A 25588-nucleotide genomic window follows, 5' to 3' on the forward strand; every position below is an offset into this window, starting at 1 on the left:
TTAAACTGATATTAAATGATTTTGAAAATTATTTATTCTAAATAGGAACTTTAAAACACAATTGATCCTGCAAAGGACTTATCATCCCCCCACAATTTTCTTTTTATTATAAATTTTTCTTTTTTGTTGTTGTTGTTTTTTTGACCTCCTTTTAATTCAAATTTTTTTTTTATGTTTAACTTTAGGGTTTTTCTGTATGGGGGGGTGGGGGTGGGGTGGGGTGGGGGTGGTTTGTTTTGTTTTTTCAGGCAAAAAAAAAATGTCTCCCTGTGCTGGTAGAGCCAACCGCTAGGGGGCGCCAGTAAATATAGTCTCTTGTCTGTGAGCTGATGAATGCGGAAGAGGTGAAGGGTCAGAGTTGAATGTTTGACAGAAAGCTGAATATGGATTCCATATTTCATGAGAAAGTAGGTAGAACTTTTAATCTGAGCATTTGATCAATAAATGCTCACTGTGACCTATCCTTAGAGCGCTAATGTCCGTTTAGCGGCCGGAAGCTGCCGCTTCAGCTGTTTTGTTGTTTGTTCAAAATGCTAACTGCTAGCTAACCTGCTAACTAGAGAGGTTGAAAAGTTTGTTTACAGATTTGTTTTTAGCAGCTTTAAAGTCAGGATCCGAGCTTATACATTGTTATTTTACAAGTAATAAAAGTTGCATGAATAAAGTGAATAAAGCGAGGTGTTGTCGCTGTGGTCTACAGCCCCTAGTTATGTTTTTTTTTTTTAACTGCTTGATCTCTGGAGGCTGTTTAATAAGATCAAACTACAGTTTAGGGTACATGGTCGAGCTTTATGTGGTCTTAAATCATAAATCCTAATTTTAAAGGTGTAAATTGATCCTTTTACATCAAGTTGTTTCCCTCTGTGTTTAGCGTTGTCCTAACTAAACATTTTCCTCAAGTAGTTTATCTAATTAGAACAGTTATTTCCTCAGGATATACAGTTATCATTTTCATTATGTACATAACAGAGATTTGGAAATTAAATGATACAGACGGAGTGGATGGTGCTGGTATGGCTGGAGCCAGGGATCCATACATTTACAAACGTCTATGATGTTATGATCTGATGATGTGGTAGACTGGGTGTATTAATAAGTTTCTTTTTAATTAAAAATTTGACTGTAATTCGGGGCCAACTTCATGGAGAAGCGAGCCTGGTTGGTAAGCGCTCCCATCTGTAACCCTAAACAAATTCTCCGGTCTGAGTAAGATTACAGTTTCTGTTCAAATCTGTTGTCATGTCCCATGGTTTTTTTGAGGCACAAACATTATGAAGTGTTATTTAAAGAGTTTGTCCAGAGTGAGGAAAGAATCAGAAAGAGAAGGCTTAAAGATGTAAATACAGAGCTTTCCTTTACAGTAATGATAAATTATATATATATGTGAGTGTGTATATGTTCCAATTTGTTTTTTTATAAGATGTATCATTGCATGCAGAGACTAAATTTGGGTTTGCATACACAATCAGTTCAAATCAGTTGTTATTTGAATAAAATCATGATTTTTGCTCCCATATATTTACTGCAATAACATAAACCCTACAAGTGCCTGTTTGTCTCCCTATGCCTTAAAAAAAAGTATTCATGTGACGGAAGGATTTAAACTCTAACACTTTGATTTTCCACCACCAATTCTGTGTTTTGCAGCAAGAAGGCTCCCTGTGTGCCCAGCACTGCCTGAACAACCTCCTCCAGGGGGAGTACTTCACCCCTGTGGATCTGTCCTCCATTGCTCATCAGCTGGATGAAGAGGAGAGGATGAGGATGGCAGAGGGGGGCATGGCCAGTGAGGAGTATAGGACATTCTTACAGGTAATTACAGATCGAACTTTAGTTTAATGTCTTATTATACATGTTAATATTGTAGTTTTGTCTTTAAAGCAACCCTCAGGGAACATGGATGACAGTGGATTCTTTTCAATACAAGTATGTGTACACATCCTGTCCTTAGAGGTTAGTCTAAAGTGTAGACCTATTGAAAGTTATCTAGCTCTAATTTGTCCATCGGTTGCTGCAGGTTATTAGCAATGCTCTCCGGGTGTGGGGGTTGGAGCTCATCCTCTTTAACAGTCGAGAGTACCAGAGGCTGATGATAAACCCGATGTAAGGTTTCATCATACAGGCTAAACTGAAGATATGTATTTCAGTATAAGCTGACGCCTTCCTTTATGTTTCAGAAATGAGAAAGCCTTCATTTGCAACTATAAGGAACACTGGTTTACTATACGCAAACTGGGACAGCAGGTATGAAGCTACCTTTGAGTTTCTCATGAACTCGGTTGACGCAGCCGGCTTCACCAGAAACACTGTTCTCATTGCAGTGGTTCAACCTGAATTCATTGCTGACTGGACCTGAGTTGATATCAGACACGTATTTAGCACTTTTCCTTGCACAGCTGCAACAGGAAGGTATCGTTAGAATAAACAGTGTTTCCTCTCTGTGCGTTTAAATGTTGAACTTCAGATGCGATTTGTAAAAACGTGTATTTGTGCAGGTTATTCCATCTTTGTAATCCGAGGAAATCTCCCAGAGTGTGAGGCAGAGCAGATTCTTGGGATCATGAGGGTCCATCAGCAGCAGCGGCCCAGACTCATTGGAGAAGACGAAGCCCAGACCAGTATGGGGTAGGTGTGTGCAGTTGGTGGAATATTTATATTCTGAGTGGACTCACTGCTAACTGCGCTGGTCGCTTCCAGCAGGACGACAGCCTCTCAGGCACAGACAGATGTGGGTTTTGCTGTTGAGGATGAGGATGAAGAATTAAAGAAAGCTCTGGCTCTCAGCAGACAAGACATGGATGTGGAAGATGAAGAGGCTGATGTTCGGAGAGCCATACAGCTCAGCATGCAAGGTAACTGGTTTATCGGAGGCATTTAATGTATTTCAGACACATTTTGTCCTGTAATGGACAGCACTGTCTAAAGTTTAAAGCAGGTGTAATAAAATGGAAGCATTATTAGATCTTGCTTTATTTACCGAAGAAATGTGCAGTTGATAAACAGAAAATAAATCCAAATAGAATCAATATTTGGTTTGATCACTTAGCTCGTTTGTTTTCCCTATTTGTCCTCTTTACGTTCTCCTTGCTTACTTTCCTTGTTGTCTGGTCTTCTGGTGTCCTAACAACTTCCTTCCTTGTGTTCTTCCTTTCTTTACTTCCTTATATTTTCCGGTCTTAATCTAATCTGGCTAATGTTATGTCCTATTTTTTCCTTTCCTCTTTGCTATGAATTCTTCTTTCATTCTTCCCTTGTGTGTGACCTTCATTCCTCTCTTGACTTCCTGTGTCCTCATTTTCTCCTGTCCTTCCTTTCTGGTGTTAAATTTTATTAAATTTCGTTCAATTCTTTATATTTCCTTCCTTCTTTGTATCCATTCTTTCTTATTTGCATCCTTTCTTTCTTCCTTCTTTGTGTCTCCTTTCCTTTATTTGTTCCTTATTGGAAGCTTGAATGCTGTAAAAATGTCTGTCATAATTTAAAGGTGACTGGATATAGAAGAGAGTTATAACTTGCACATTTGACTCTGGGGAAGTCTAGAATTTACATGTTAATAGGAATGCTGAGTTAGCCTTTGCCTTCAGTTCTTACACCTGTGCAGTTTTTAAGTTGCTCTATCCCAAAGAACTGACCAAAGATCTTTAGAATTCTTCAACACAGTACTGTGAATGTGATTAAAAAAGAAGAAATTAGCTGAATTATGGCTAATGTGCATTTGGTAGAACCCTGAAAAGTCTTGGGCAATGGTAAAATGTTTCTGATTTTGCAGGAGCAGTGATGAGCAACAGGTCCTCAGAAGGTGAGGTGGCAGGTGTGAAATCGGTTCGCACCAATGAAGGACCCAAAGAAGGCCAGAGCGATGCACTTACAGCCGAGGAGCTGAGGAAGAGGAGACAGGCCTACTTTGATAGGTACAGACTCTTTATCACCTCCTTAGAGAATAGAAGACACTTTTTGGACTAAATCCTCTCTGATCCCTGTTTTAGACAGCAACAACAAGCTCAGCCAAGCATTCCCCAACAGCTAGACACACAACCAACCGATGGGTCAGGTGAGCAACCCAACTTTAAATAATAAAGATGAATTGTCTAACTTATTCTAAACAGAATTCAAACAGGCTGATCATCAGATGATTGAAATTTAAAACAATTAAGAGTGAAAAAAGACAAAATAGACTTGAAAGTAGCAGAAAAAGGCTCTGTTCAGAGAACACTTCTAAAATGTGCTTTTCTATGCTTGATGCGAGTATTTCATTGGGCCGGTTTGAACATGTCTGCATGAAGAAAAGATAGTTTATTGGAAAGGAAAAGTGTTTTTTTTTTTTTTTTTATTAATCACAATGCTGATTTAGTTGTTTTGATATTATTATTATTATTATTATTATTATTATTATTATTATTATTATTATTATTATTATTATTATTATTATTATTATTATTCATTATTAGCATTATGTTTGGCCCAGCCCCTTCTTGATCTTATCAAACATTTCCAATCCAGCTTTATTGATATAGCTCTATAAAAGTCAACGTTCTGCACAAAAGCGGACTGCGCTGCTTTAAACCTTGCCTATGCAACTGAATGAGTCATGAGCTAGAGCGCTGCTTTACGACTGTCTCTCCTTCCATTAGACATGGGAAATAATTAATTAAGGAGATAATAAAGGTTGTTGTTCTGTAACAAAAAAGTTTATACTTACTGATCAGACATATTTTTGATTTTCTGATGTTGGACTTAGTCTTCAGGGGTGAATATGGCCTTGAATTTACAAGTACCTTAATGAAACATGCAGTTTTGCCTCATTTAGCCATTTGTTTAATGGGAAGTTACAGGTCTAGTGCTCCTAGTGGCTAAAAGTTACTCGGTGCTACTTTAAATGCATTCAATTTATAAACTCACATTTTTTGTCCTAGTATAAAGAATATAAGTGTGTTTTATAGTTTATTGCAATATTTCACAGTATCCTTAAATATTAACCTGCACCCACAACTTTACACAGGAACAGCAAACACCGCCTCTGAGGAAGAACAACAGCAAAAGTCCAGCCAGTGAAGTTGTGGAAAGTTTGTGTTGTTTACCAGTGGCTTGGATTGGAAACCCCTGACTGGGGTATCTTTGCTCCCTCCTCTAACCTTTTGCATATGCAAACACAAGGACGTAAGGACATGGTTTCCTGTGTTAGTTCACTGACCGACCATAGAGAAGAGAAGAACGCCGATGAAGAGGCAGCACTATGTGAAGCGCTCAGAGAGTGGGGGAGAGGGGTCACCTTTGCTCAAGAGGACTCATGATGCAGTAAATTCAAGATTGCAAATTGCCTTTTTTACCATGGCGCCTTCTTTTCTATTCTATACAGTTTGGTTGGTTGTTTGTTTTTTATTCCAGTTCTTTTGTTTTTTTAGAAAGACCTGGAAAGACAAAAAAAAAAAACATGCATTGGGTATGTGTAGGAGGTAAAAAAGATGAGCTAGGCATTCTATGAAAGCCATGTGAGACCAACGTTTTGGACACAGATAAAAGCTTTATAGGTAACGTAGTCTCCTGCTGCGAAGTTTGGTTTTGTGGAACAAAAATGTAAGAAAAATTATTCTGAGTCTTTATCCATCACAACACCTTTACAGCTGGAAATAATCCAACAAATTCTCACCGCACCAGTGTCTTTTGGTCATAAACACTCATGTCTGTGGGTCGTTTATTCCTGATCTCAGTGATCATTTCCCTCCACGGCTTCCAGAATATGGTATCTTTGATCTTTTTACTTTATTCCTTTCTTAAAATGTACAAATAGACATTAAATGAAAACAGTACAAGGGTCCACTGTAGACAAAGGGGGAGTAGTGGTATTTTTTCGACATTAGTGGAATATCAAAAAAGCATTTAAAAAAAACAAGAAGGAAAGTCGGTATATTATCATTCAACTATGGGTGATAGAAACATCCAATCTTTTTACTCTGGGAGCCCTCAAACTACCTGTTAATTTAATTAATGTGGCTATGTCATATAAAGTGGAAACCAGATGTTTACATACATCGAACATAAAACTGATTTTATCCTTATTGTTTGACATTAAATCAGACAGAACCTTGTATGTTTAGTTCAGCTGGAATTAGTGTTGCTCAGTGCTATAAGGATGGTTCCTATTGATGTAAATGCCCTTTAAACTGTTTGACTTGGCTCAAACAATTTAGGTTCGCTTTCTAGAATCTTCTCCCAATAGTTAGATAGAGGTTTCACCCCGACAGAACTGGTGTAACTGAGGCTGGTGTACAGGCCACCTGCTCACACATCCTTGTATGTCTGTCCATACATTTTTGATGGGACTGAGATGAGGGAATTGCGATGGCTGCTCCATAACATGGCCTTTTTTTCTTTCAGATACTTTATAACTAGTTAAGTGGTATATTCAGGGTGATTTTCAACATGAAATACCCATTTGTGCCTCAGCTTTAAATTCTCTGCTGAAAATCTGATTGTTTCGATTCATCCCCAAACATTTCTTTCTCATGATTCCATCCATTTTTCAGAAGCGTACCCGTCCTTCTTACAGCAAAAACATCCCCAAAACATGATGCTGCCACCCCCGTGCTTCATTGTTGGGGTTATATTCTCAGGTTTACAAGCTTTTTTTTTTTTTCCTCCAAATGTCAAAAAAGGGTCATTATGACCAAAGAAAACATTTTTTATTTCATCTTACCACAGAACAATCTGCCCTTTTCTGTTGTTTTTGGAGTAATTACTTCTTCCATGCAGAACGGCTTTTCAGCCCATGTTTTCCAGGACTATTTTGGGACTCTTGGACATAGTGCCCTACTTTTACTAGATAAGTATGATGGTTAGCCATTCTGATGTTGCCTATATTTGTATATTGACCAGATCAACGCGTCACCTGGAAACGAGACCAACCTGAGAATACTTTCCATAATACCTTGGCCAATTTATGCCATATGTTTGTTCCATGAAGTCACACGAGGAGTGCTTGAGGTGTCCCGATACACGTCCACAGGTTCCTGCTTTCTGTTAACTTCGCTGTTGTGAATGAACCTACCAGATTCTTAAAAACATTAAATCATCTGGCCATTCTAATCTTTGTGGACATTTTTAAAAAGTTATAGTTTTTTGCGCAATTTATTAAATAGAATAAATGTTGGTATAACTAAGTGAGCTAAAACAGGAAAAGAAAGGTTAAATGTCAGACAAAGGCGATATTTACTGTTTGTAATCATCTGGTTTCAACTGCCTTACATGGACACAGATCCCTGCTTGACATGTATCAGCTGACTTTTTATAAATGATAGAAAAATGCTTATTGAGATTCATAGTTTGTTGAACTGAAAAAACAAAATAGACAAACAGAACATAACAAAAGTGTGATAGATCGGGAAAAAAGTGCTGTAATTTATTGTCCAAAACTATAACCAGTTACAGCTTCACTTAAGGGTGGTTATCAGGTTCTGCTTTCCTGGACAGACCACATCACAGCAAATCGGTGTCTGAGGAGTTATGTTTTCTGGAACCAACAATAGATTTGGAGGGGATTTATCCTGAAAGGTGCTGGGAGTCATGCAAAGTAAAGTACATGCTGTGCTTCAAGACTTCCTGCTAGATTGAATGTTTTTACTCTTGCTTGTCATGATTGGCTGATTTTTTTTTCTTTTTAAATGCACTTGTGTGAAAGTATGAAATGTTTTTTTGTTTTTTTTAATCATTGCATTTGTTTTCGTTCACTTCTTTCTTACTGTAACTTTTTTGCGTTTGTTTCATGTTGCGATAAGGTCTTTCATTTAATATAATGGTCAGTGTTGCAGGATTAAAGTGATATTAACTCACTCTGTTTGCTGCGTTTTCATTTCGGGTCTTAAAGGCAGTTACAGATAACATAATAATATGTTCAACTGAGCTATTTTGTGACAAAGGAATTAATTATTTGACAAAAAGTCTTCATTTTTTTAATGTGTTGAGAAACTCTGGAAAACATAAACTGGATAATTCTCATCTAAAATTGCATCTATGTCAAATCATCTTTGATACACCCAAAATACCTAAACCTGCCATAATGAGTAGTAATATCATGTTTAAATTAGAGCAAATGCATAGAGCAGACATGCCTAAAGTCCTTCAAGGGCTTCTGTCCTGCAGCTGTTAGATGTTTCCCTGCTTCAGCACAGCTGTTTCTTCTTCTTTGTGAGATTTATTGGTGGTTGACAAACAATTTAAATGTGCATTACCACCTACCAGTACGGATTTTGGAACAAAATGACAGTATTATAGCCAATATATTCAAATGCTCTACTTTATATCTTAAATATAATAATCAAATGTCCCTCCTGTCCCTTTTATCTATCATTACATTTCATATATCATTACATATTACATTTCCTAAACTATCCACATACTCATTAACTCTACTGTCCATTTACTATTAAACATCTTAAATTATCTTGTATAATAAACACTTGAACTGATAACCAGATGTTCTTTTTCTCTCCTGTTCTTTGTGCTTGAACTCTCCACTGCTTCTGCATAGCACTTAATCTAAATATTATTTTTATCTCTTCTCTGACAACCTTCCTTCGCACAACTCATCCTTCATCTGTACTGTTTTATTCTAATTCCTGTTTCTTTCCTCGATTCTCAAACCTCCTTTCCCCCGTTTTACCTCCCCTATCTCTTTCCCATTTGAAACTGCGTTCCTCATCCTCCTCTACCTGACTTTCCATTTTGTTCCAACCGCGCAAAAATGATTTTGATGATATCAGTTCAGCAAAAGCCTGTTAATCAGCTATCAATGGAAATCAACTGAGCAGAAGCACGGAAACCTCCCCCCTAATATTGTTGTGTGTGGTTAATGTGCAACCAGCAGAGCATACTTGTACTTTGTTTCCCCAAACAACAGATGCAGTTTGCAGAACTCATCTGGCTCAAGCTGAAAGGTACGTGAGGCTTGGGAGAATATTTAAGTCCTTAATTCCTTCTTTTTTTTGTGTGACAATTTAATTTTTATGCTTTAGAAAATGTTAAACATAAAATGTTTATATTTCAGGTTCTGAGTTCACACCTCTCAGGATCAAACATGGGAACCCACAAACTGGAAATGGCTTTTATTTTTGTTGTGACCTACTTGTGCTTCATGGCTCCTGTCCATCAAGCAGCGCTTCAAAACGTCACCATCTCTGATCTCTCCTACAAGAACATAGATTTTGCCATGAACCTTTACAGAAAAATATCCAGTTATCACGACAAGAACGTTTTTTTCTCGCCTCTCAGTATCTCCACCAGTTTCGCAGCTCTGCTGATGGCTTCTGGTGGTGAAACGCACCAGGAGATCCTGAAGGGATTGAACCTGGACCAGCTGCAAGTGGCCGACCAGCCAGAACTCATCCCGAGACTTTTTCAACTTCTTCAGGAGACCATTGCGCAGAACGGCTCTCTGAAAGTGGAGCAAAGCATGGCCCTTTTTATCCGTCAGCAGTTCGAGGTCGATAAAGAGTTTGAGGACAAAATGAGGACATTTTTCCATGCAGACGTTAAAACTGTAGACTTTGCAGACACGGTGGAAAGTGTCATTTACATAAATGACTACATCAGACAGAAGACTGAGGATAAAATTGTAGACATGATTTCTACTCTTGATGAATCGACTCAGCTCCTGCTGATCAACAGTATTTTCTTCAGAGGTAAGCTGAATTAAGCTCATTGACGTGTTTGCGTGATCAACTTTGCCCCTTAGACTATTTGCATCCAGTCTAACCATGTTGTCCCCCAAACAGGAGCCTGGCAGATCCCTTTTGATGCCGATTTGACCAGAGATAGAGCCTTTTACATTGACAATTACAATATAATGCAAGTGCCCATGATGTTAAAGGAGGATAAGTTCTACACTATGGAGGACATTCTTCTTGGAGTTAAAGTGCTCAAACTGCCATACCAGCAAGGGGTTTCCATGCTCATCGTGCTACCCAACAAAGGCATTGACTACACAGTGATTGATGATGAAATCACTGCTGAGAAGTTCCTGAGTTGGGTCAAACTGCTGCGCAAAACGTACGGTCCTACTTCCATTAAAAAATTGCATGTCTTTCCTGTCCATCATGTTAGAAATTTTCCAATTTCGCATAATTTTACTTTTTCCATCCAAACTGGGGCTTTTTAAAGTTGACCAGCAGCAAAATTGTCAATTGTCATTCAATTATAGATGTATAAGTTAAACAACCCTATTGTCATGTTCTGTTTGCAGAAGACTTGAAGTCAGCATGCCTAAAATCAAGATGGAGCAGGAGTATTCCCTACACAATATTCTGCCAGGAATGGGCATGACCAGCCTGTTTGACACCTCGGCAAATCTTACAAGGCTCAGCAAGGACAGTGGCCTCAAACTGTCAGAGGTTTGTGTGACGTTCTCCATGTTTAAGCCACATCTTTCTATGTTTCCACCTGAACTCTGTTATCCCTAATGTCAAAGCGCAGGTGCTGCACAAAGCTGTGGTTGAGGTGGATGAGACGGGAACAACTGCAGCTGCTAGCACCACCATCGGTATCATTCCCTACTCTCTGCCCAAGATGTTCACCATCAACAGACCTTTCTTCTTCTTCATATACCACGAGGACACAAACTGCGTCTTGTTCATGGGGAGAGTCATTGACCCCTCTAAAAAATAGTTGTTTTTCATGCATCAGTTTAATCTCTAGTAGCCTGTGGATATTGCTTGCTCTTTGGTCAGCCTTTTGTGATGCTTTTTCTTTAACCCCTTTTTTTTTTTTTTTTTTTTGCTTTGTTGTGTCTATAGGGTGTATTCAAGTTTCGGCAATTGTGCGTCCAGACCGGACGTGGCACATAGGTTCACATAGAATTCCTATGCAAACCGCGGTGAACTCCCTGCAGTGCTCGCAGAAATCACCACAGACGCCGCGTCCGGTCTGAACACACCTACATGCAACATGAGAAATGCCTTCATGAAATGACAACTATAAGTTATATTAAGCTTACTTGACTAACCGTTGTTAACTATTTAGATTCCCGCTTCCAAGCTAAACCATATTAAAAATATTTCCCATATTAAAGAAGGTAATTTTTTTTTGCTGTTTAACTTTTGTAGTCAGCGGGCCTTGAGTTGTAAAGCCTCTCAAAAGCTTTTTTCTTAGTCTAGGCAGAATTAGCTTATTTAGGTTTTAAATGATTTTTTTAAGGTTGTTTTTTTCTAGGCGGATATTTGGGTCGCTTTTCCCCAAAAATTTGATAAAGGGAGGTAAAGATCAGGGTAAGAGCAAGGAGGTCCTCCAACCTCAGAGACTTGTAGCTCATCATTAAGGATGAATTGTGAAAATAAAAATATATGGCTGGAAATCATAAAAAGGGAGAGATTCCTGGAATAAACTTCAGAAAGGAATAAACAAATTTCAATTTGCTTTTTTTTTTAAGACTGATAAACTGATACATTAACATTGTATCGTGTTAGAGATTACTGTCTCCATTCTGATTGTAAATGAAATAGTTTAGTTTGAATAAAATACACACTGCTCAGTGGGGCAGTGGGTAGCACTGAGTTTGCATGTTCTCCCTGTGCATGAGTGGGTTCTCTCCTGGTACTCCGGCTTCCTCCCACAGTCTAAAAACACAACTGCTAATTGGCTTCTATAAATTCTCCTTGTGAGTGTGTGTGAATGTCTGTGTTGGCCTGCGATAGACTGGCGACCTTACCCCAACAGGGATAAGCATGACAGAAAAAGGATGAATGGATAAATAAAGTACTTGTAAAAAGAAATCTGCCAGTTGTATGAATGATTTTGGCTGTAATTGAACTGTCGAACAGCTTCACTCCATATACTGGATGGCTGGGTTTGCTTGTATGGAGATACCGCTAACTTGCTTGTTTGCTTCCTTCTTTCCAGGTAATTGTTGGAATAATATTCAAGTTATGGTTAAATAAATCAAAAAAATTACTCAAAACTGTATTGTATCAGCGTGTAAAGCAGTGCAGCAAACAATAAGAAAATGTTTTTTCACTGCGTTTTGTTTTTTACAATAAGGCAATTAAGAATCTAAATTGACACTATGAAGTCATAAGTACAAAATGTTCAGACACCCTGCACAGAAACCACATATAAGAAAACAGAGCAAAATGAAAGAGCATACATTTACAGAAAAAACCCACAATATTAAGCGAGAGAGAAAAAAATGGAAGATAAAATCTAAACAAGCTTTATAGTGGAGGAACATTTTTCTGGCTTCAGTAAAGATTTTGTCTGTATTTTGTTGGGAAAGTTACTCATCTGTTGCGCAGGAGTTAACCCTGACTGACTGTTCACGTCGTTAAATAAATACAGTTTTTCGAACCATGTGATAATACTGTTGTTCAGTTATACCACCATGGATTCTACCAGATGCAATAGTAGATATGGCAATAATGGAAAAGAAGCAAAATAAATCGTACACAGTAGATATTACTTTAGTACAGTTACATTTAGACAGTTATTGTCAATATATTCAAATGTATACATATGCATCAAAAATAACAAGGAAAATAGGAATAGCTTTTGTAATACCAGAATTCAACATAAAAACAGGATAATGGATTTCAGATGGATTATTAGTATACACAAGGGAAATGTTGGCCATATTATAAGCTTTACAATGGGTAGAAGACATAAAACCAATAAAAACAGTAATTTGTTCAGATTCAAGCTCTGCATTATTAAGTTTAAAATATAATAAATCAGGTAGAAGGATGGACATTCTATTAGAAATATTTCATACCTTATTCAGAATAAAAAATATGGGTTTGATAGTTGCATTTGTGTGGGTTCCAGCACATATTGGAGTAGAAGGAAAAAAGAGAGCAGATAAAATGGTAAAGAGGGCAATTTAAAATCCTATTAGTTTTACAGATAAAACTACTAAATCGGAGGGAAAGAGTATTATTTAAAAAAAACTAATTGGAAAAATGGCAAAAAAGGTGGGAAGAAGAAAAAAAAGAAGACGGTTTTATCAAATTCAGAAGTTAGTAGAAAAAAGAAGAAATGGAAGATGAAATAGGAAGGAGGGGAGAGTGATAACAAGGTTAACCTTTGGGCATACAGGACTTAATTATAATAATCAAAATTCAAAAGCATACTACTGGCAAATGTGATTACTGTGGAAAATATGAAACCATAGAACAGTGGTTCCCAAAGGTGGAAATTTTATTGTAATCCAAAGGGGGGCCCAGAAGCAAATCTTTGGGAACCACTGCCATAGAACATGTTATACTGGAATGTCATAAATATGAAAGCCAGAGAAGACATATGAGGCGAAAATTTGATATATACTCATATATGTATATATATATATATATATATACGCACATATATAACACACCCATACATATACTATATATACATATATATACACGTATACATTTACTATATATACATATATACACACGCATACACTATACTATATATATTACTATATATATTACTATATATATAGTAAATGTATACGTGCATATATATATATATATATATATATATATATATATATATATATATATATATATATATAATATATATATATATATACCGTATATATATATATATATTTTTTTATCCTTAAAATTTATACGGTACGAACAACACTCCATACCAGTAAGTGGCGGTAATGCTACTAAATGTTTGTTGCCAACCGCCAATAAATCCAAGAAGAAGAAGAAGTAAAAAACTGTCATGGCGGCGCCCTCGTGTCATGTGCTGTCTGATTTGCCCGAAGTCGCTTTACTGTAGACAAACTGTTGTTATTGATAATCTTCAGGTAGACATTCATTTATTTATTACCGAGGTATAACTTTGGAAAAATCTGATATATTTTTAAAGCAGCGTGCTCGAGTATTCAGTTGGGAAATCTGTTGAGTTTGGAGCAAAATGAAGCAAAAGAAGGCAAAAACTGGAGAAAAACGGCTCTCCTCAGTAAAACGGAGCTTCGATATGAAAGGCAAATGGAAACCAGTGGAGCTGGACCCTCATTTATTTTCCCAGGAAGGCCTGCAGGACTTGGTTTGCTTTGAAGAGCTGACATCTTACAGTCTGGTAGACAGCAGCAAGGCTGCAAAACAGCTGAAAAAGGAAAAGAAACGGGAAAAGAAGAGAGGAGCCGAGCAAACTGGAGAGGAAGCAGCCGAACCTGCTAAGAAGAAAAAGAAGAAACATGAGAAGGTGGCTTCAGGTGATCCAGAGACCAACGAGGACCTGATGGAGGAAGGTGAAGCTGCTACTAAGCAGGATGGAGAGGGTGAGAAAGAATCAGCAGCCACCTCTGAACAAGCTCAGTCTATTAACACAGATAAGAGAGAAAAGAAGAAGAAAAATAGGCAGAAAAAGAAAAAATTAGACCAGGTTGCAATCACAGAGGAACAGACCGACTTCAAACCTCCTGAAAAAGAAAAACCAAGTCAGAATCAAAGAAAGCCCAAAATGCAGACAAAGAACTGGACAGAAGCAGCACTTTCTGGTTCTGAGGAGAAAAATTCGGATGTGAGCGCTTGGAAGGACCTGTACGTCCCCTCTGAAGTGCTGAAGGCTTTAAGCAGGCTGGGTTTCACTTCACCCACTCCCATTCAAGCCTTGGCTTTGCCTCCAGCCATCAGAGATCGCATGGACATCCTTGGGGCGGCTGAGACCGGTAAGACAACTTGAAGTTCCCACCAAGGCCTTCATCAGCAAACATTTCCTAATCCATGATCACTGAAACTTATTTATAATTGCAGGAAGTGGTAAGACTCTAGCTTTTGGTATTCCCATGATCCACACCATCCTGGAATGGAAGAGCAGCTCAAGGAAGACGACTGATCCAGGCGACAAGGAGGAGCCCAAAACGGGAGATCAGCAGGATGACGTGGTGGAGGCTCCAGAGGAGGAGGATGAGAGCGAAGTATTTCAGGCTGAGACGGGCTCTGATGAGGAGGAAGAGGAGGCTGAGGATGACGAGCAGCTGGGGTGTGTCCGAGTGATTGACGATGCAGAGTTTGATTTCAAGGAAAAGACCAATGATGGACAGAACCGGCCTCTCCTCGGACTGATTCTCACTCCAACCAGGGAGCTGGCTGTTCAGGTCAAACACCACATCGATGCTGTCGCTAAATTCACAGGTAATCGGTTTAAACACTAAAATTAGTTTAAATCAGTTTAAAGACAATTTAATTTAGGCTTCTGTTGGGCTCATGCTTTGTATAATAACAATAACTTGGACATCATTTATTCAGGGTTTTTGGTAGCGATTTAAAAAATGTAAAATAAAATCTCATCAGCTTTCCAGTTTTCTCTGTAGTTTCAACCCTTGTCTTCCCCTCCTGCAGACATCCAAACAGCCATAGTGGTGGGTGGAATGTCGCAGCAGAAACAACGGAGGATGCTGAAGCGCAGGCCGGAGATTCTCATCGCTACTCCAGGACGTTTGTGGGATTTGATCAAGGAGCAGCATCCTCATCTGGTTAACCTCAGGCAGCTAAAGTGAGTCGTATTTCATAAACCTCTGGCTACGGGTCCATACAGTTTATATAAAGGAATTGCTATGTCAAGCAGAGTAGCAGTAATCTTGAAAACCAAGTCCAGTGGATATTTTTTGAATTTTTACGGAATGACTATGACCTGGATGACTGAGAACCTTCATCAGCAGTAGCAGTAACCTGTACACACTAGCGGAAATGATCACACCTGGAGGACAGCATACTGCGCAGTTTAAATAAAATATAATGTAGAAAAAGATGCTGTTTATGCATAAATCTGCCTTTAAGACTTGCTTCTGTAGAGTTTTGATGCTTTTTTGTCATTTAGGCCATAGTTTGTGCAACATTTGCTCTCCAAGTTATCAGGGCTGCAGGATATTTGACAATCTAATATTGGTAAATATTTTAATGGCGATGTTGGTTGATTATTATTCCTAGTTTATTCTTCCCTCTTAAGACTCTGCTTGAATCACTCTGTGGCCTTTTTGGCATTTTCCGCTATTAAATTTGTGTCCAGGGCGAACATCTGCTGCAGTGAGTCTCTTTCCAACTGATTAATAACCAAAATAATTTGTAAAATACAAGTTAATTAAATTTTTTGTTAAATAACCAACAATCAGAGCTCCAAACAGTCCGTTGCAAAGGTGGTATGTTACACATTGGTATTGATAGTGATAAACCGTGCAGCTGTACTCTGGATAGTTACACTACACAGCCCCCATAAAACACCACAGCACTTTCATTTTAACTGCTAAACTGGAATTGGGTGTTTGCAATTCATGCTCAATTATTCATCTGCTTTAGATGATTAAATCAATATTGCAGTGATATTATCCAAAATCTAAACCTCTGCTGAAGGTAGAAGACTGTGCTCTACTTGTGAGGTAATGCTACCTGCAACATTGTTTTTAATCAACAACTTAAACCTGGGTTATGCTGAGTATAGAAAACACAGGTCTTTCCCACATTTTCTGACCTCCAAGACGGACATTACTTTTTTTTCTTTCTAAAAGTTTTTACAGTCTCTCCTGGAACCTTCTTGCCCGGCAGCAAGAAGGTTCTAGATAAGCATGACAGAAGATGGATGTTTACAGTCTGTTGATCGTGGGATATTTATAGGCCAAGTCATAGGTAGCTTTCAACTTTCCATCATATTTTTCTGCATAGAACTTTCATGTTTGTTCCCAGCTTTGTGGTGTGAAGAATCAAGCTGTGTGGCTGCAAAAATGTCCATGCAGACCTTGTGGAGGTGCAACATATTATGTAAATGCTTAATATCAGTTCGCCCTCAACAGCACAAGGCAACATTCTGCAAAATCTCCTTTTAATACACGTGTACCGCACATCTCTAGACCACGTCTGTCATTCCTTCTTCTCCATCTCTATCATACAACAGATAAACATGAAAATGTTTACGGAAAATTTTTAATTGGACAAATTAAACCCAAATGCTGCTCATTTTATGTAATCACAAACCAAGATGCCGTGTTCTGAAGTTAAATTAATGCAGGTCATACCGTGTTGCTGAAGTTTCTATCCATTTTCTATTCCAGATGTCATTTCAATAGTAGCTTGATCTCACATAGAGCTCCCCAACTGTTCTTTCTTTTGCATAAACATGCCAGCTGCAGGTGTAGTGGCCAATAGTTCTGTTATCAGGAAATAAAAATGTAATTCATAATTGCTGAGTTGCATGATATATAAGGATGTAGCTCAATAAAATGGAAAAGTTTCTAAGTAACAAATGTGATTATTTAGTGAAAAACAAGGTTTGCATAACAGCTGACTCACTGTGCAGGACTCCTACATCTAGTCTGAAGCACTCATAAAATGTGTTTGTACCTGAGAGAAGATTAGAAATTTTATTAGAAATAAAATGTTGGCATTTTCTCCTAAATTCCTCAGGAACAATTTAAGAACAAATTTGTGTGTACAAAAGCTTCTTGCATGAGGCCCATTGGTCTTATAGGAAAGCACAGCAGTGGCTCAGTGATGATGTGGGGCTGCTTTGATTACTCTGCCTCTGGTAAACTGCAGGGGCTGTAGAGAAAGATGGACAGTCTAAGGAAGCTGAAGCCTGGGGGATGATCAAAGTGTTGCTCTGCTGTTGTGCTGCAGGTGTCTGGTGATTGACGAAGCCGACCGCATGGTAGAGAGAGGTCACTTTGCTGAGCTGGAGAGCCTCCTGGAGATGCTGAGCACCACACACTTCAATCCCACCAGACAGACATTCGTCTTCTCCGCCACTCTGACCATGGTCCACGGTTTGCCCAGCCGCGTCCTGCAGAAGAAGAAGAAGCTGGACAACAGGAGCAAACTGGAAATCCTCATGGAGAAGGTGGGGATTAAGTCCAAACCGAAAGTCATTGACCTCACCAGGAAGGAGGCCACCGTGGAGACCCTCACCGAAACGCAGATCCATTGTCAGAAGGAGGAGAAGGACTTCTATCTGTACTACTTCCTGCTTCAGTATCCTGGTCGCACCATGGTGTTCGCCAACAGCATCGACTGCATCAAACGGCTCACTGCTCTGCTGGGCATCTTGGACTGCTGTGCTCTCCCTCTGCATGCCAACATGCACCAGAAGCAACGCCTCAAAAACTTGGAACGCTTTGCTGAAAGAGAGAAGTAAGTCTTGCAGCCCCTGGGTGTTACTGACGGGACATGAACAACCGTGATTTGTCAAATATTGTGAATCGGATTCCATCTAAAATACTGAATCATACCAATGGACAGGTTTCTCTGACATTAAACGTCCTAACCTGTCCCCACAGCTGCGTTCTTCTCACCACTGATGTGGCGGCGAGAGGCCTTGACATCCCCGACGTTCAGCATGTTATCCACTATCAGGTGAGGGCCTCTCGTCTTCAACCTCAACATGTTCTCACATTTACTAACTGCTGTCAAGGAAATATGAGCAGGTCTGTAAAGTATTGAAATGAGAGAGATCCTTTTTTTTCTACCTACCTTCTGATTTCTTTTTTTAGTAATTTAAATGATTTCCTTCATTCCTCCCTTGTGTCCATCATTCTTTTCTTACTGGAATCCTTTCTTCCTTCTTTGTCACCTTGCCTCTTTCTGTCCTACCTTTCTTCTGCTGTACCCCTTTTCTTCCTTGGTTCCATCCTTTCCTTTATTCCTATTTCCTTTTCTACTACTTCCTGTCCTTCATTTACTCATTGTTTTCTCCATTCCTTCTTTGATTTCTTCCTTCAGTCCATCCATTTTCCATTCTTCCTTCAGTCCATCCATTTTCCTTTCTTCCTTCAGTCCATCTGTCCTTTCCTTCCTTTGAAGGCGAAACTTTAGATAAACAATAAAATCATGAAACAAGTTTCTAATAACATGAAGAAGTCAGCAGAGAGCCATGCATAATATTGTAAACATTAGTACAAGTATTGTCATTTGTAATTCGGATACTAAAAACACCAAAAGCATTAAAAAATGCTGCGATTCTTAAGGTATTTTATTAAGGTTATTCTTGCTGTAGACTCTGCTGCAAGTAAGTCAGGTTTAGGTAAACCTATTTTTGAGTTTAAGAAGCCTCTAATACTCAAAATGGACAAAAATCTACTCTAAAAGTAGCTATTTTCAGCAAACTGCTTATCTTTTTTATTGCCATAGGGATTTATTCAGCATAGTTGATGTTTTTGCAAATAATTTTTATTGAAAAAAAACTATTAATATCCATAACAAAGACCTTAGCAACACAATGAGGAGACCAAATCAGCCTCATTTTAGATGTGTGAACTTCAATTAAAATTTTTATTTAGTTATTACTTAAGAGATTATTTATGGTTTATTTGAAACTTTATTACATGCTTTGTTTTTATCTCAGAATGAATGTATTATTCTTTCTGTTTAAAATCAGCCGCATCAGTTTGGTTTGCAGAGTCAGGATTATTCCTTCATTCAGATCCTCTTAAATATTCTGGAAAAAACTCATTTTGTCAGACAGGAGTCGTATTAACATGCTTTTTAAATGCCCGTCATACAAATTACTCCAAAAGTATGAACATAGTCATTTCATTTAGTCCTTGCCGTACACAACTGTTCTTTTAATTTTATTTTTTTTATATTTTTTTTTTATTTTATTTTTTTAGGAAAACAAAAACAGAGTACATTACTTCCCAGATATGAAAAATAGTTGATAGAATACATAAAAAATGTCTTCACACAATGGAAAACAATAAAAAATAATAATTCAAAGAAATTTCCACACAATGAAATAAAAAAACTAAATTGTTAGTCATAGTAGTGTATTAAAAAAAGTATTTTGAATGAAAGCCAACAACAGTTTCAAAAAAATTGAAGGAAAGACTGCAGTGAAAACCTGTATTTTACCTCCAAAATGTTCCGATTTCTGTGATCAACACTAATACAGTTATGTGAAAATGAAATCCTGAGGGATCCTTTAGGCCTAATTAAAATATTAATATGAAAAACAAAGCTATTACTCTGGAATGACTTGTTTGTTGAAGATCTGATGTAAAATTAAACAGTTGTTGGACTTCATAAGCAGGATTGCTCCTGTATCATTTAGTGCAATCTGCTATGCGAATTCTGTGCAGAAATTAGGTCAAATACATTTAAACTAAAGTAGAGATTGCACCATCAGACAACTGTTATTTTTGCTTCAGGTTCCTCGAACATCAGAGACCTATGTTCATCGTAGCGGCCGCACGGCGAGAGCCGCCAAGGAGGGTCTCAGTCTAGTGCTCGTAGGCCCAGATGATGTGATGAACTTCAAAAAGATTTCCAAGACTCTTGGAAAGGAAGAGGAGCTAACCTTGTTCCCCGTGGAGAACAAATGCATGGAGGCCATCAAGGTATGATCCATCATCATCATCATGAGTGACAGTAAAGCCTTTTAGATGATTGTCAAATGAGGGGCTTGGGAGGATGTGGAAAGATAAAGTGCTTTTAAATAAACTGGTCCTCAGTGCTGTACTTCTAACCAGAACTAAAAGCTACTGGGATTGTATGTCAGGATCTTTGACTGAGGTTCCATCTTGTTCTAATCTCCGGGGACTTTACAGGAGCGAGTGAACATTGCCAGGAAGATAGAAAAGATTGAGTTCTACAACAGCAGAGAGAAGCAGCATGACTCCTGGTTCAAGAAGGCAGCAGAGGCCATGGAGTTGGACCTGGATGATGATCTCCTTATGGGTGAGATTTACTCAGTAACATCTATTGTCTCAATAAAAAAAAAAAAAAGATTGAATAGGTTTGGCTGCAGTCAGGAGAGTCTGTCTTGTTGCGCTCACTCCATGGCGCTTGTCTGGTGAACTTAAGCCTTTTAACCTCTATGCCGTTACCTTTTAAAAATTAAACTTTACATTTAATAACATCAGTTATTAAATGTTTTTCCCCCGGAAACTTTGCTCAAATGTTCAAAATTCCACAGGCTGCAGATGCTGGAGTTGGAAAAATCAAACTTTTGCTGCTCGACGCGCCACATCAACCAATCAGAGAAGCTGATTTTAGGCTTGCAGGGAGACAGACACAGCGCTGCTCATGTAGAGAACTATGGTCTCTATACTGAGACAGTTTATTTACGCCTAAATTAACTTAAAATGTCGATTGTCGACTAAATCTCTTCACTTTTATTACTCTCATGCTTGCAGTTTGTACCATATAACTGAAAAACGCTAAAATTCTCTTCCAGCCGCCACGAACAGTAGGGAAAAAAGCCCCAAAAGGAAACTGGGCCTGAGGCGGCTGTTGCTGGGGATTCTCAGTGACGGCGCCCCGCTGGTATGAAGGGATCTGAGCGGTTCCAACAGCAAATAACATTTTAAGGCATGATCATAATCTTGATGAACTGACTGTACAGATGATGTTTTAGACTGGATTTTCTCACTTTATAAAATATAAACCCTAGTTTTTACTGACTTATTACAGCAAATATAAGCCGCAAAGCCGCTCTCTGCCATTGGACACACTTCACTGGACGCGCTTTAGGAGCATCAAAGGTGCTCGTGAGGCGCGTCTGACCCTAATGTGTACAGGCAGCAAAAATGAAGCAGCAGAAGCTTTTTTTGCTGCTCAAAGCGCAGTATGAGCTTAGCATTACACTTTCTGATTGTTTGAACTAACCTATGACACATAATATTGTACCTTAAAATGATACCATGTGTTCCGTATGAAATGTCCACCTCTAGTCAAGCACACATACTCCCCACTATCTAACTGTATTCCACCTCAAAATGCAGGAAAAAGCATTTCAAAGAGTCTTAATTTCAAAATGTTCTGGGGGAGGATACCCCCCCCCCCAAAAGATGTGATACACCAAGGTGTAAACCCTATGAAATATTCCTAGCTAAAAGCCTGTCTGTGCCCTTTCAATTATTAACACTACAGGACTCAAAACCTGAACCTAGTTTTTGAGTGAGTCATCAAACAATATCTTAAAACATCACTCTTGCGATGTAGCTAATTATTCATGATAAAACTGCAGAGAAACAATTTGAAACAAAAAAAGGGACAAGTTATGAGGATGTGAAACGTGAGTTTTTGAAAGAAGATCATGCTGGTGTGGCTTAAATTCACCAGACAATAGCCATCAGATAAGCACTGTGACATGGGAGGTCTCCGGGCTGCAGCCATACACTCTTGGAGAGAAAAAAAACTGATGAGCCGTCTCTGTCCACAGGTGGAGCTAAAGAGCAAGAGGTAGACCGGGAGCAGCAGAGGATGGTAAAGGGGTTGAAGAAGCATTTAAAGCATCTAATTACACAGCCAATATTTAAGAATTTGGTCAGAACAAAGTACCCGACTAAAATGGGAAAACTCGCCCTGGCAAACATGGTCGCCATGGGGACGGAAAGCGCTCTGACCAGGATTTCAGGACAGAAGAATGGACAAAAGCTGAAGATAGGCCTTCCTCAGCAGCAGAAAGGGAAAAGGCAGAGGAAAAGAAGGGGGAAGAAGCAGGTGTGAGGTGGTTTAACCAAACACTTCTGAATCTCACAGAATAGCTGCTTATTGTGTGGCTATTTTGATGGACTGATATTTTATAAAAGTCGCTTTTCATAAGGGTCTAAAAGCCTCGTATGTGTTTTTATTTAGTTTAAAGGTGCTGTTATTTCCTGAGCTTGTCCGGATTGAGTTTGTCTGTAGAGAATGTTGTAATGCGACATCTGGTAGAGGAGATGCACGGAGGGATCCGCTCCCTCTGGGATGATGTGGTGGACCAGCTGCCGTTCATCCCCCTCCATAGACACGATGTGGATCCCGATGTCCAGAGCCTGGGACACGGCCAAGATGTCCACGTGGTCGCACTCCATAGCCATCACCTCCACTTCCTGAATGAGGCAGAGGGAAGACTTCATCAGCGCCTTAGATCCATTTGAAACTTGAATTTTCCCAGCAGAGTTTTATTAACTACCTGACGACAGTACACCTTTAGATCCGGTGCCTCCACAAAGTTGCAGAAGAATTCTGCATGGGTTTGAAGGTGCGCAGATGTGAGGAGCCTGAGGAACTGCACCACGCTGTCTGAGATGAGCTGCTCGTTAAAGAGCCTGAGGAGGACGTCTTCATGCTCTGCAGCCATGCACTGATCCACCACATGGAAAACCTGCAGATCAAACCAACCATCAGCCAAAACACGTAAACAGAGCTGACGAGGCAGGAAATATTTATTTTCTTTAGAAAATGCATTCAAGGCTGTGCGTGTTTGGATAATTATTGATCCAAGTGCCAAAAAAGTTTACAAGCAGTCACCTAAAGCCCAAACCAGTTAGACTCAGTCAACTGGTTTGGGCTTTCTGTGGCTGCTTACGTTTGCAGACTCATTAAACAAGTAGAAACGCAAGTGAAACAAAGATAATTAAAATGTTTAGCTGCTGTTTGGAAATCCTTGAAATTAGCAACAGTATTCAATAAATAAAGGTGTATAACTCTTTCATAAATTGACCCTTTAACTTATCTTTAAATTTGCAGTAAAAAGACTTGTAATCTTGTTTCTGATTGTTTTATTACTATTTTCACCCTTAACCCCACACTGCTCCCCGGGCGCCACACAATGGCAGCCAACTGCTTCCCAAGGGGATAGGTAATATGCAGAGGTAAATTTCTCCAATGTGAGATCAATAAAGTTCTATTATCATTATTAAAATTCCTTGATGTTGCTTTCAGGTAGTCCTATTTAACTTCAAACAAGTTAAAAAATACAAGCTTATTTTAGCATGAATCTCTGGCCTCAAATTTATTTAACGTCTTAGGAAGGTCGGACGTCATGGATGAATCTCTGTAATAAATTTTTTTTATTTAGAGGAGGAAAGCGGGGACAAAGGTGTTGTGCAAGAGGACGCAATGGTGGCAGGGGCTTGGTTAGGTGTAGAAGGCTACAGCCGTACATGATTGAGCCCTTGCCTCGCAACGCTGCCAGTTCTGTTAGCTCTACGCCTGCTGAAGACACAGACATCCATCCCAGTGAACACTTGGACGGAACTCAATGGGAAAGTAAATTATTCTTATTTCAACCGTTGCGTATATTAGCTGCGACATGAATTAAGATGCCTAAAAAAATGTGATTGACACATGATTGTTGATATATATAATTGGCCGAATTTAGGTGTACAGGCTGAGGTATAACTAACTGGCCTGCATAAAATAACGAAAAACTCAAAACACTGATTTTAAGACAGAATTTTATTTTTTTTTATAGAAATTTTCTACGTTTTGGGACAATATGGTCTGATAAAGAGTTCATTTATATACATGTTTAAGCCAGAATGATGTGACATTTAAATATGATTTCCCTACGACTTTAAAAGACGACAAATGGGATTTAAATAAACTGTTATAACAAGCAATAACTGTTCATGATGGGTCTTAAAGTTTTATCTTGCAATGCGTTTACTGTACACCTTTTTTTTTTTTTTTTAAACGGGCAGAATAGTTAGAAAATGTCTGCTAACAAAAGAAACTTGAGAGAAACTTACTCTATTCATGTGTTGGCTGAATGAAGTCTCATCGAATCCTGCAGAAACCAAAACTCCTCTACCTTGTATGATCTGGTCCTTAAATCTGAAACAAAGACCACACATACACACACACACACACACACACACACACAACACTTTTGTTATTTTTTATTTTTTTATGCACAGGGTCCCACTAACCTCTGCAGAGCATATTTTGTGCAACCTGCAGAGGTTGGTAAGGACCTGGGGTTGTAGACTGCAGATCAATTCCTGGGGCTTTGAATCTCTGCAGAAAACATTGTCTGAACCCTGACTGCAGGGGCCGGGAATTGTGCAGAGAACAGCCCACTGCTGAACTTTGCTGGCTCTGGAGCTCTGCAGAGAACACTGATGAACTCTGCATAGCCCTGATGGCAATGGAGCAGATTCTAATCTGCAGGGACCTTCAGTTCTGCAGAGTTTATTCTCGGGTCTCTAAAGAGTGCAATGCATTACTGACCTCTGCAGGGCTCTGGGACTGTGCAGGACAGATTCCAGATGTGCGAAGCAGACTGCTCTATAGAAGCAGTTTCCATCACCGCGAACCCTCCTCACAGCTGAAAATTGGCGACCTAAGTCCTTAGACAACAGGGGAATTATAGTTGTAACACAACGGCCCGTCTAAATATGAGGCATCTACACATTAGGCCGCATACTTTATACTTGGGACTCGGCGTTTCCTCGGCCAGCAGCGATGAGATGTCCTCTCTGCAGGAAACCAGGCTGCAGACCTCCATCTGCTGACAGTCCAGCAGCTTAGGGTCCTGGCGCAGATTCACACGGTCTCACGCAACACAACATGCGTCAAAATACGGGCAAGATCTCGTTTCGTAAAACATGTAACTTCCACTTTCAGAAAACCGGATGTTTGCGGAAGAACATGTGCAATCCATTTAAAGGGCCAGTGCGCCGCTTGCCGCTGACGTCATAATCGCTCCTTAGTGACTGGATTACACATGTAGGCTATTACAAGAACAGTGAATATACGTTTGAATTTTGAGTCTCTCGCAATAAGTAGTGCAGATACAAGCCAATGGCGTAAACATCGGTAAGCAGAGACTGCAGTTGCTTAGGGGCCCCTGACCTCTTCGGGGCCCTGTCACTGACACCAAGCTGTGTCAAGTAACGAAGTACAGATATTTC

At 39.1% G+C, this 25588-nt stretch overlaps 4 protein-coding genes across 5 annotated transcripts; 3 read left to right on the plus strand and 1 right to left on the minus strand.

Annotated features, from left to right (window-relative positions):
* The first annotated feature begins 326 nt into the window (after positions 1-326).
* atxn3 (ataxin 3) lies at positions 327-5878 on the plus strand. Of its 2 annotated transcripts, none has more exons than XM_015397122.1 (11): positions 327-407; positions 1648-1812; positions 1882-1926; positions 2018-2103; positions 2178-2244; positions 2322-2409; positions 2496-2625; positions 2698-2852; positions 3770-3911; positions 3987-4051; positions 5000-5878. In XM_015397122.1, exons 1-11 carry the CDS (start codon positions 363-365, stop codon positions 5050-5052), a joined length of 1041 nt encoding a protein of 346 aa, XP_015252608.1. In that variant the 5' UTR covers positions 327-362; the 3' UTR covers positions 5053-5878. The 2 variants fall into 2 exon arrangements, with proteins under 2 accessions (XP_015252608.1, XP_015252609.1); XM_015397123.1 differs by having other exon boundaries at positions 2701-2852.
* A 3168-nt stretch (positions 5879-9046) lies between these two features.
* Positions 9047-10737, plus strand: LOC107099116 (protein Z-dependent protease inhibitor-like). Its single transcript, XM_015397101.1, has 4 exons — positions 9047-9674; positions 9768-10041; positions 10235-10382; positions 10465-10737. Exons 1-4 carry the CDS (start codon positions 9071-9073, stop codon positions 10654-10656), a joined length of 1218 nt encoding a protein of 405 aa, XP_015252587.1. The 5' UTR covers positions 9047-9070; the 3' UTR covers positions 10657-10737.
* A 2950-nt stretch (positions 10738-13687) lies between these two features.
* Positions 13688-22462, plus strand: ddx24 (DEAD-box helicase 24). The gene is made up of 8 exons (XM_015397118.1): positions 13688-14650; positions 14736-15116; positions 15324-15477; positions 17592-18101; positions 18248-18323; positions 20114-20302; positions 20513-20642; positions 22129-22462. Exons 1-8 carry the CDS (start codon positions 13894-13896, stop codon positions 22413-22415), a joined length of 2484 nt encoding a protein of 827 aa, XP_015252604.1. The 5' UTR covers positions 13688-13893; the 3' UTR covers positions 22416-22462.
* A 40-nt stretch (positions 22463-22502) lies between these two features.
* Positions 22503-25446, minus strand: otub2 (OTU deubiquitinase, ubiquitin aldehyde binding 2). Its single transcript, XM_015397120.1, has 5 exons — positions 25102-25446; positions 24906-25024; positions 24425-24509; positions 22864-23055; positions 22503-22780 (listed from the first exon to the last, which is right to left on the minus strand). The coding sequence occupies exons 1-5, from the start codon at positions 25180-25182 to the stop codon at positions 22541-22543; spliced, it is 717 nt and encodes a 238-aa protein (XP_015252606.1). The 5' UTR covers positions 25183-25446; the 3' UTR covers positions 22503-22540.
* Between the last annotated feature and the right edge of the window lie 142 nt (positions 25447-25588).

Source organism: Cyprinodon variegatus, unplaced genomic scaffold (assembly GCF_000732505.1).
Source record: "Cyprinodon variegatus isolate N-32 unplaced genomic scaffold, C_variegatus-1.0 Scaffold838, whole genome shotgun sequence".
Classification (NCBI taxonomy): Eukaryota; Metazoa; Chordata; class Actinopteri; order Cyprinodontiformes; family Cyprinodontidae; genus Cyprinodon; species Cyprinodon variegatus.